Below are 12,167 nucleotides of genomic sequence, written 5' to 3' on the forward strand. Positions count from 1 at the left end.
TTTCTTATTACTCAAGCACTTTTTATAGCTTCTAACTCCAGGACGATTTTGCTGCATGCATTTGTAGTCTCTCCCCTATCATTTTTGCACCTCTCCCCCTAACTTCACCCTCGCATTTTGTGACAGCACCCCCCCCCCCCCGGCTGGTCGAACCCGCGCGGTGCACAATGGTTGGGGACCAGGCGAGGGCATGCCTGGCCCGGCAAATCCGAGCTGCCATTGCCGGGCAGCGGGGGGGGGGAGGGTCCTGGTGCCCGCAGGGAGCACAGCAGCAGAGTCCCAAAGAGAGAAACCGCCGCTCCTCCAAGCTGCCGAAGTGGAGAGATTTGTGTGCGTGTGTTGGCTTGGGCTGGGGGGAAGCACCAAAAAGGACGAGGAGGAGCTGGGACTCTGCTCATGTGACCGGTGGCGGCTCAGGCTGTGGGGGCTGCCCAGAAAGTGCTGCAGCTGCTTTTCCGTTCCCTGCTCGGGAGAGCCGGCCGGGGAGTGACTCCGCCGGACAATGCGAAGCGGCTTCTCCCCAAGCAGATGATGGCGATACGAGAACTGAAAGTGTGTCTGCTCGGAGTGAGTAGCAGCGCCGCGGCGTGCGCCGGCCGGCGGAGGGGCTCGGCTGGGGCAGACCCCGCTTGCCAAAGGGCAGACGCCGCCGGAGGGCTCCCCCCCACCCCCCGCAGTACAGGCTCACGAGAGAGAGAGACCAGGCTGCCAGCCGCCCTGGGAGGCTCCCCGGGAAGTTTGCGCCGAGTTCCTTGCAAACGGACTTTCTTTGTCCCTGGCTCTTCTTTGTCCCTGGCTTGGCTGAGCCCGCGATAAAGGGAGCTGCTTGGGCCCGCCCGCTTCCCCTCTTGGGCTGTGCTCCGGGGAAAGGCATTTGCGGGGAGGTTGTTGTGCTAAGGATGTGGGCAGCTGGGCATTTTTTCCTCCAGATTGTCTGTGGTCTCGCTCCACTGCTCCCTCACCCCCTTCAGTTCCCTTCTGCGCCAGGTGGGGCACTGAATGTTCTGTTTCCTGGAAGACACCATTTCCAGCTGGGACAAGGGCCTGCCGCACATCCCAAACCCATGGACCGCTGTATGGACCTTTGCCAGCCACTGCCCCGCGCTAAGTGTCTCTCCAAACATGGGTTGGGGTGTGTGTGTGTTAATTATCGAACTTTTAATGCTCCAGAGTTCAATGCACAGCTCCAGCGTGCTAGTGCATTAAGTGGAAGGAAGCTTTGTGGTACACAGACATCATACCAGCTAAATAATAGATCCCACTCAGCTGAAAAAGTGCTTGTCTCTCCCTTTTTGAGGGTTTTATTACCTGGCTGTGGTAAATTCCTTCAGACTGAAACTTGGTATACAACATACCAGGTTCCTGGGTGGGATTTTTCTTTCCAAAAGGAGATAAACTTGGCTGTTGAAATGAGATGCTGTTTATAGAGCCATGAAGGTTAACCTCTCTCTCTCTCTCTCTCATCATAAATTTTCATAGATCATTTGAAGTGAAAGAAATTAACTGCTTTTTGTTTACCTTTTGTCTTTCACTTACCTTGAACAAGGAAAATGATCATTAGTCCATGTTAATTTTTGTTTCTAGTGATTTTCACTTTCTGATTCTTAACTACTAGCCAAGGCTGCAATGTTTGGGCAGGAAACAGTGAAGGAGAATTTTTAAATCCAAACTATTATTTCCATTGAAATTTTAAAAGTGAATCTCATATATAAAAGCAAAACTTAAAATTTTCCTGGAATCTGTTACTTTTGACAGTGTTCCTTTGAACCTCTTGATTACCCAGTCCTTAATACTTGCCATATACTATCTACCTAATCTAAACGATTCTTGTGGGACGTGGGGCACCTAACAACATCTCATTTATTTTCACAACACGCTCCTGGGTTGCTCTTAGAGCTTCTGTTGCAACAAACTAGGATTGATAAAGAATTCTGACAGAAGAATGTCTCTTCTAACTTAAGTCTTGCTTACACTAGAGAAACTTTTGACAAATGGCCTGTAATTATTACCGTTTGTCTAACTGAACCAATGTTAACAAGGGTTAACAAGATTTTTCAAAATCTTTGTAGTGTAGAGAAGGCATTATTGTTACCCCATGTCATCGCTCGTTTCAGATACCCCTAAACAAGATTTTTCGTGGTGTTTGATGTGTGCATGACTTCAGTGGAGTTACTAAAACTTGGTCTAATGAACTCATAACAGAAGTTTCATTCTGTATAATAGTAATTTCTTTTTGCTTCTATTTGAAACAATAATGTGCTTAGGTTTGTGATTTTGATCTACTCTCTGCCATTCACAAAAATAACTTTGCATTAAAATGTGCTGATGAAATTACTCTATGAATGTTAGATAAGCACAGCATGCAAAAATTCAGAGCTTTTGAGAGTCTCTGTCATAGCGTTTCATGTAAGTTTTAAAAACAGAACATGTCATATGTATGGATACAAAGATTTTATATCATATCCCCATGAAACCGAGAATAGCTTTATAAACTTAGATATGTACAGTGAACTATTTTAATGCAATATAAATCAGATGCCACTTTAAAAAACACTCGCTGGCCAAATTCTTTAGTGCCTTGGTGTTGGCATTCACACCAGTACAAAGTAGGTACTGAAGAGTTTTGCCCAAAGTAGTTGGCAATAAACATTCTTCCCTCCCCAATGAAAATCTCCGCATTCATCTTTAAAATTGTATAGATGCAAAAGTAAACGCAGTTTACTCAAACTTGAGAAGTCTGTGTTAGAACAAGCAGATGCTTCTTTCCCCCCCACAAACAGCAAATCCTGTAATCTTGGTGTTTATAGAGGCAGAAGCAGTCTTACGAAATGACATTCCTCTTGCAGTAAATTTATTGCTATTTTGTAACATTAAATGTAAGAGTTCTGTGGGATTTTTGTTGTTGTTTTGTTTGTTCTAAAGCAAGCAGAAGAACATACAGAACAACTACATGTGCTGTGAATTCAAAACTATTCAATACATTCACAAAAAACTTAGGGTAGCAGAGGAAACATTTAAGAAAACATGAAGAACTACAGTTACATCAGCCTTGTAGTTACTGAGAAGAGGTTCCCTCCGGAGTCTTAGTACACTTTAGTTCTACAAAACCATTCACTGCTGATCATAGTCATCTCACTTATGGAGGCTGGCAGTCAATTTTTCCAAGACTTCAAAAGGCTTCATCTGACAGATCCACTGGCTAACTGCAGAGACAGATTTCCAGAATTGGCCAGTTGAGTGCCTGCCAGTGAGAACAAGTTCATCCATTAATCTTTTGGTCTACTTAAAAGAGCTCTCTGAAGGATGCCATTCCAAAACAGAGCCTGACAAAAGGAACCTTAGAGTTATCTTTTTAATAGTTCCTAGGATCTGGTTTCATACGCGTTATGAAATGGGAGGGTCCAGCAGCAATGTATCCAGTAGGCCACAATAAAATCTGGTAATCAATAAAATCTGAGGCGCCTAAATCCTATAAAACAGGCAAATCCTTAAGCAAGGAATTGCAAGAAACTGAGATCCTGGGAGCTTCAAGTCAGATTTTGAACCCGTCTTCCTCCTCCATTTGTGAAAATAGCTCTAGATTACATTTCTCAATCAGACTACAGAGGAAGACCTCTCTTGTCCTATCCCAAACCATTACAGAGTACAAACCTATACAGCGCAAAGCATCTGAAATCTGTCTGTAGCTGTCCAGCTGACAGTTCCCTTTTGGGAACTTTCAGCTGGCATAGAGCAAAACCAGGTCCTGCATAATTTGCAAACTTTCCACCCCAGTGTAGAAGGTGTGTGTTGTGGGAGAGACCAGAGCCATCCACCAGCCTCAGCTGACCATTAGATTAATAGATTCATAGATATTTAGGTCAGAAGGGACCGTTATGATCATCTAGTCTGATCTCCTGCACAACGCAGGCCACAGAATTTCACCCACCACTCCTGCAAAAAACCTCTCACCTATGTCTGTGCTATTGAAGTCCTCAAATCGTGGTTTAAAGATTTCAAGGAGCAAAGAATCTTCCAGCAAGTGACCCGTGCCCCATGCTACAGAGGAAGGCGAAAAACCTCCAGGGCCTCTTCCGATCTGCCCTGGAGGAAAATTCCTTCCCAACCCCAAATATGGCGATCAGCTAAACCTTGAGCATATGGGCAAGATTCATCAGCCACATACTACAGAAAATTCTTTCCTGGGTAACTCAGATCCCACCCCATCTAATATCCCATCACAGGCCATTGGCCTATTTACCATGAATATTTAATTACCAAAACCATGTTATCCCATCATACCATCTCCTCAATAAATTTATCAAGTTTAATCTTAAAGCCAGATAGATCTTTTAGGGACAACAGCTAGCTATTGTGAACTACAGCAGCATTCCATAGTTGGGACTGGAGCCACTGTACGAGAAATGGAGACCGTAACTGGTTCCTTGATGTCCTAGTCCTCCTGCACTGAGCGCATCTTGGCACAGGAGAGAATCTGGCCCAACGTTCTTGATGTGAATGTACTGAAACTCAAATTTGGGGATCCAGGCTATATTTCACCATTTACTCATCAAAAGTGAGTAGTTCATTGTTTTTAAAACACCTGGGTAGAAGGAAAAGGCTTGATTTCTTGCAGTCTCCACCCCATGAAGCTCAGGAACGTGTGCAGTGCAGTACTGTAAGGTGACAGGAGAAATCTCCCTCCTTTTATGAGAAACCTTTAGACCAGGGTTTCTCAACCTGTGGGTGGTACCCAAATGCCAGAATGTTTCAAAGGGTCGCGTAGCAGCTTCTGTCCCACAGAGCTGGCTGGGCTCACCTCCCTGCTCCAGGCACAGCAACCTCTGGGATCCCAGTGCCACTCATGTTTGGCCCAGCCAACATGGTAACAGGAGTCCAGGTGGGCCAAATTTGAGTGAGTGGCACTGCAACTCCATGAACCAGGTCACAACTCCACTCTCATAACTTTGGTCCAGTCAAGGGGGAAGGGCCAAACATGAGCAGCGCTGCAATCCCAAAGGTTGCAACACCCAGAGCCGAGAGCCAAGCCCAGCCAGCCCTCCTGCGTAGTAGCTTGCAGGAGCTGCCACTGTGGGGTGAGTGCCAGAGAGGACTCATCCCACCTCCCCCACCCTGCCCGGGGGCAGGACCCAAATGAAACTGCCCCAGGCAGGGCATCCACCCCACACAATTTACTGGGTTGCAACAGGCCGTAAACATTTACAAATTGGTCCTGAGCCCAAAAAGATTGAAAACCACTGCTTTAGACAACGTTTTAAGACTACATGCTACTGGAGGATGGGCCCCCATGTGGTGTCTAATGGAGTGAGAAACATGAGAAATGAACAGAAGAGTGATGAAAGGGAACCACAGGGCAAACCTGTCCTAATCGAACCCAAATTTATGCATAGGTTAATTTTATACATAGGTTAATTTTAGGATTAGGCTCTGAGCTGCTGGTATCCTTCCTTGCTGAGCATAGATTCATGGATTCCTGTCCAGAAGGGGCCATTATGATTATCTAGTCTGACCTGCTGTGCAGCACAGGCCATAGAACTTCCCAAAATAGTTCCTGGAGCAGATCTTTTAGAGAAACATCCAATCTCGATTTAAAAATTGCCAGTGATGGAGAATCCACCATGATGCTTGGTAATTGTTCCAGTGGTTAATTACCCTCACTGTTAAAAATGTATGCCTGATTTCCAATCTGAATTTTTCTAGCCTCAACTTCCAGCCATGGGGTGGTGCTTTGTTCCTCATGATTCAGTGAGGAGAAATAATTTGAGGGGAAGCAGGTTGTGCTTGCTGGTGGGCTGTCAAGGACATTGCACCTCACTAATGTTGCAAGGTATTGAGCAGCTAGCTGTGAATTATCCTGTTTTCTTAGAACTCTTGGGGACATTTCAGTGTGAGTGGCCCCATGCCCGCCTCTTCTCTTGCTTTCTTCTAAGTAGAGCTGTTACAGCTGAATACACTATTACTCCTGGATAGCAGTATGAATAATATAAAATAGCCTTGGCACACATATTTTGCAAATACTAGGTTGCACTTAAGCATGTATGCCATGGTCATGCCCTATCTTTGCCCCTATAAGCACTTCATGTTCACTTCCTCCTATTCACCAGTCCTCAGAGATTTGCTTGAGTTACCTAGTTCTGTGCAGAGAAATCTAAACAATATAGAGGCCATTCTGCACAGGTGCTGAGTAAATCGTGAATGCTTGTACTTTGGATCTCTACTCTTCTTTCTGCAGCCTGTAGGACTGAGGTATAGCTTCTTGCCAAGTTCTCACGTAACTGCTGTGTGGCAACTACTAACAAGATTTCCAGCCTTTGGACTGAGGCTGTGCTCCTTGACTTTTGTTGCATTTTAGGGAAACTGTTAGCTTGCCCTGGTGGGGCTTCAGGAGGTCGCTTATTAGTTTTCATCTGCTGTAACCTACCTGCTCCTCTGCTTTCTTTATTTACCAAGTTTTTACGTTGTTATGTTTGGGCATGTGTTGCATGTACAGTACTGTACAGGTGTATCAACTTCCAGTGTACACACATGCAGACTGTAAAAAAGTGGTCAGAATTCTTTGATAATGTAGCTAATCTGGAACACGTTGTTAATTTTAGTAAGGATAAAATCTCTCTGGCATTCCAGACGCGATGACATGATAAACTAAGGGAAAAAATAGGGTCTGGGCTGCAATAGAATGTGGAGCTGTTTTTCTGTAGCAAAATCTTTCTGTAAAAACTTGAAACAATTAATATACCTTTTAACTTAGCCATTACATTGAAAGCGTCTCTCTGAATATCTTTAAATTATACTAGTGTTTAAAAAACAACCGAACATATTAACTCTGATCTGCCTCCAAAAACTGTTATGTTATAGGGTTGCCGTCTGTGGAGTGAGGGGCCGGGGTGGGGAAATGGGGCACAGTGGGGCGGGGGGGTCCATCCCTGGAGCAAGAGGCCAGGGTGGGGAAATCAGGGCACAACAGGGTGGGGAGGTTGGGGAGGGGAAATCAGGGCACAGCGGGACAGGGAGGTTGGTTCCTGGAGTGAGGGGCTGGGGAAATCGAGACACAGCGGGACAGAGAGGTTGGTTCCTGGAGTGAGGGGCTGGGGAAATCAAGACACAGCGGGGCAGGGAGGTTGGTTCCTGGAGTGAGGGGCTTGGGAAATCGAGACACAGCGGGGCAGGGAGGTTGGTTCCTGGAGTGAGGGGCTGGGGAAATTGGGGCACAGCATGACAGGGAGGTTGGTTCCTGGAGTGAGGGGCTGGGGAAATCGAGACACAGCGGGGCAGGGAGGTTGGTTCCTGGAGTGAGGGGCTGGGGAAATCGGGGCACAGTGGGGCGGGGGAGTCCATCCCTGAAGCAAGGGGCCAGGGTTGGGAAATCGGGGCACAGCAAGGCAGTGGGGGGCAGACAGGTTACCTGGTTCCCCCCCCCAGACAGCGCCAGTACCTACTTTGGAGCCCGGTCTGGGAGTCAGCCAGTTCTCTCTGTCAGGCTGGGGCTCCTCCAGGCTCCTCCAGGCTCCAGCAGCAGCTGCTACTTTTCCCACCCCTCGGTGGCGGAGGCAGTTACCTCAGGTAATCAGACATAGCTGACCGGACGCTGCCAGTTTCCCTTTTCGACTGGATGTTCCACTTGAAAACCGGACACCTGGCAACCCTAGGTTGTACAACGGTAGCCCAGAGGTCTTTGTCAGGATTGGGACCCCATTGTGCTAGGCACTGTACAAACATTAAATAAAAGAGTCCTTGCCGGAAAGAGTTTACAATCTGAGGACCCAGTCCTGCAGTTGGTTCTATGGAGGCGGATCTTTATGCTGACATGGGATCCCAACGAAGTCAGTGGGGCTCCAGATGGGTGCAGGGGTCCATCCACACATAATCAATTGTAGGTTTGTGGCATAAAGAGGAACAAAATGTAACGGATGGGTGCAGAAGACAAGAGTGGAAGTAAAAGGATTCCAAGATTATGTCTATTAGCTAAATGTAGATTTCATTAGGTTTTTTATTTATTTACTGAATAGCAAGATGAGTAAACAAGAGAGACTGAATCACCGACAGGCTATTTTCCAGTGAGTGATTCATCACTACCTTTTGTTCACTCATCCATGGGTGGCGGGTATCATAGGCTGGGGAAGGCTGTGCCTTACCACCAGCCAGGTGTAGCCCCGTCCATGCTCCGCCCCAGGCTCCCTCCTACTTCCTGCTCTGGCCACTTTTCCCGGTTCCCCTGTGCCGTGGCCCCGGCTCCTTTTTAGTAAGCCTGATGAAACATTTTTATAAAGGGTCAGATTCAAATTTTCATGTCAGTGTAGTGTTGGACATTGAACAATGAATATGATAAACCCAGAATGCTTCAGAATCCAGAATTTTCTGTCTTAAATGCTTTTCTGAACAGGTTCCAACACTTCTTATTATTATTCATTTCTTCCCAAAGTTTTGGGAGGAATTATTTAGTAAAATGACTCAATTACATTATGACCTGAAACATCCTTCAAGGAAAAAATAAACAGAGGCCACATTCTGCTCTCAGTTACACCTGTGCAACCTGACTGAACACACTAGGCCCTGGTCTAAAACTACAGACTTATGTCGATTATAACTACGTCACACAGGGATGTGGAAAATCCACCCCCCTGAGCGTGCAGTTATTTATACTGACCGAACTCCTGGTGTAGACAGAGCCTCTCGGGGAGGTGGAGTACCTACGCCGATGGGAGAAGCTCTCCGTTTGGTGTAGATAACATCCTCACTAAGCTTTACAGTGGCACGGCTGCACCTGTAGTTCTGTAAGTGTGGACAAGCTGTAGGTTTGCACCATCATAACAGAAGGCAGAAGTGGGCCCACAAGATTTTTCACTACTTACCAGTAACCAGACTAGAAAAGGGATTCCTTTGTACAGCAATTTGTTGTTCACAGAACTGTGTGATGCTCAGTGCATAACATGCATTTCTGAGCTCTTGATTTTACTAGTTTACTAGCTGAGGGCCTGCCATGTGATGGGGTTATAATGAATAAATTGTATGCAAGTTGTGGTTATTCTGCATGTTAAATCATATTACTACATTTTGGTTTCCAGATTATTGCAAAGTGCTTGTGTGTTTTTGCTGTTGTACCTTTCCATCTTCTCAGGGTTTGTTGCTTTTCTTTCTTAGTAATTTAGAAACAATTAAATTCCATCTTTCCACCAAAAGGAAGAATTGGAATAAATAGTAAACTCCAGTTTCTAGACACCACTTGCATGTCACCTATGGCTTTGCTAAGGAAACTCATGCTCAGGAAAATTTAATGGAGCAAACTGAAGCATTCCCTGTTAGAAATTATCTTGTAAATTCTCTTGACCATTATGTCAAGATGGTCACCAGATGACTGACTGAAAAACCAAAGCCATTCTTCACATTTACAGATCAAGAGCTTTTGATTTGTGTGATTTATCCTTATCATTCAATAATACTTTTTCCTTTAAGGGCAACCAGAAAGGAAAATATTTTTTTTTCTAAGGACATATCTTTATAATTGTAGAAAGACCTGTCAATCATTCAGTTCTGGTTTAATTCTTTTCTTTAAAACATAATTACATGTTTGGGGCTGGGGAGGAGGGAGAAAAAAAGAAAAACCTCCAAAAGGCAGCTTACAGAGAGAGACCAGATCTCTAAAAAGACATAACATTAAAAGACATAACATTAACATTAAGCAGAACTACCCTCATTGATAGGGTTTTTTGTGTTGTTTTTCTCCTTAAAATGGAATCTAAGCAGTGCTCTCAAGCTTTTCAAACGTTCATGCACGCATCAGGGCTTGAATATGTGCAAACTCAGATATGTGCAGGTAAAACCCAATTTTGCAAATGTATCAGTATGTGCATGTGCAAAGCAAGGGTTGCATGTGTGCTTTGGACCTTGCCAATGTGCAACTTGGACATGCACACATACATGCATATGGTGTGCAACCCTTTCTTTACACATACACATTCAAGCACAAATTAGGATTCTTTATACTACATTTAAGTTTGCATGCTTGCAAGCCCTGAGGTGCACGTGATTGGTTGAAATCAGGACCTTTATGGCCATAATGTTTAGATACATTTTTTTCCTCCTTTAAAATTTTATCAATTAAAAGGTGTACATTTAAGGGTGTATTTTCCTATTCAAACTTCTGCATTCACTACACAAAGGAGTGAAAAATCATTTATATGTTAATGAAAATTTCTTCCAAGAAGTTGTTGCCTATTCTTATTAGTGATCAAGTGGCCAGCTAATTGCAATGTATGCAATTAATGTGTTTGCCCAGTTAGCCTGCGACAAGGGCACAACCCACTGGAATTAGACATGTTAATGCTAAACCAATAGTGGGAAGAAAGAAGTTAAAATTTTGTTCATTTTTAACTGTAGAGAAGGGTCTGTTTAATCATAACTGGATTAGGGCTTTAGGGCAAAGACCTTTACTCGCTGAACAGTGTGAAGGGAGCATGCTGCTATAGGATTCCCAGGAGGAATTTATCTGACCACCCAGAATTCCCCTTAGGACATCCTGACAGTTAATGCTACAGTGGCACTGGCAGCTCTGCCATAATTAAAACAGATGCATTGTGCGCTCCTGTCTCCCTGGTCAGTGTTATGGGGGTGAGTAGACACGGACCCTTTTCTTATAGGCTCCTGGCAGCCCTTGCAGGGAGTAGTGGCCCCACGCTTCAGCCACATTGTGACTGGCTAGTAAGCTGGGATGCAAAGGATGGGCAAGGCTTCTTATGTGCTTCTCTTCTCTATCTCATACATTTGAGCCCACAGTCTGGTTCTCAATACATACTTTGACAGTATTAATGAACTAACATCTACTCATTGACTGCCTACTATATGATTTTGACAGACAAGATGGCTAACTATCTTATGATTTCTGACTCCTTTACATCGAAGATGAGGGGAATTACAAATGATTTGGTTACTAGATGGGCTTCAGGTACCACATGCTGGGTACTAACACAAGAGGACTCATAAGTTTCTAAAACTAAACTGGCTCTTTATTAAGAGAATTATCTAAAGAGGGTGACGAGACAGCAAGTATGAAAAATCGGGACAGAGAGAGAGAGAGAGAGAGAGAGAGAGTGTGTGTGTGTGTGTGTGTGTGTGTGTGTGTGTGTAAGTAGGTGCCTATATAAGAAAAAGCCCCGAATATTGGGACTGTAAAATCGGGACATCTGGTCACCCTAATCGAAAGAGATGCTGTAACTGTTACAAAGAATACTAAATATTTATTCTGGGAGGATGTTACACTTCAGTGTTGTTCTGACAGCTTGGGTTCTACAGTGACAATGGCCATATAAGTACCTAGGTAAATGGACAGAAAGAGGTCATAAAGGAGGCACTAGACTAGGATAACCTTGAGTGCTTTAATCACATGGGAATGAAAAAAAACAACAACTAGGGCTTCTTTTGGTAACTTCGTTGTGTCCGTTCCCATGAGTTTAATATTTCACTAATTTAAATTTTCATTGTTCTCTCTATTCTGTGACATACCAGTAAATACATTATTTAAGATGATTTGGGTTTTGTCTGAGGAAGCTTGGTATTCAAAAGAAAATGAAGTGCCCTCTTGAGACAATGTGTGTGACAGCATCTGCATGGTTTAAGGGTCTGGAGAAGGCAGTGCAGACTTCTGTCTGGAACAGTGCCTCAGGTGGGCCCAAAGGTCTCAGTGAGTGATGTACAGGAGGAGGAACAAATGACTCAAAGGTACAGGGTATTATAAGACAATTTCAGAAGAAAGGCTGCGGACTGAATAGGTCTAAAATTAGCAACTCTGTGCTGTTAGAATGGAAATCTAGAAAACCCTGTGTGTCCTTTTTATATGTATAACCTTAGTGGCTTCTGCAAACTTGTTTTATAATTCCTGTAGTAGGAAGGTGTCAGGTATTATAGTAAATAAATCCCAAATTGCTACTAAGGGTATGTCTACACTACGGAATAAGGTCGAATTTATAGAAGTCAGTTTTTTAGAAATCGGTTTTATATATTCGAGTGTGTGTGTCCCCACAGAAAATGCTCTAAGTGCATTAAGTGCATTAACTCGGCGGAGTGCTTCCACAGTACCGAGGCTAGAGTCGACTTCCGGAGCGTTGCACTGTGGGTAGCTATCCCACAGTTCCCACAGTCTCCGCTGCCCATTGGAATTCTGGGTTGAGATCCCA

The 12,167-nt window shown here is 44.5% G+C and overlaps 1 protein-coding gene across 2 annotated transcripts in view; it reads left to right on the forward strand.

Moving 5' to 3' along the window:
* The first annotated feature begins 218 nt into the window (after nucleotides 1–218).
* RAB31 (RAB31, member RAS oncogene family) overlaps nucleotides 219–12,167 on the forward strand; it is a 106,671-nt gene continuing 94,722 nt past the window's right edge. The window contains exon 1 of one of the 2 annotated variants that reach the window (XM_037892872.2): nucleotides 219–567. In XM_037892872.2, the coding sequence (XP_037748800.1) occupies nucleotides 529–567 (39 nt within the window). In that variant the 5' untranslated portion in view covers nucleotides 219–528. The remainder of the gene's footprint in view (nucleotides 568–12,167) is intronic. The other variant, XM_043539885.1, reaches the window with a different exon arrangement.

Source organism: Chelonia mydas, chromosome 2, assembly GCF_015237465.2.
Source record: "Chelonia mydas isolate rCheMyd1 chromosome 2, rCheMyd1.pri.v2, whole genome shotgun sequence".
Taxonomy (NCBI): domain Eukaryota; kingdom Metazoa; phylum Chordata; order Testudines; family Cheloniidae; genus Chelonia; species Chelonia mydas.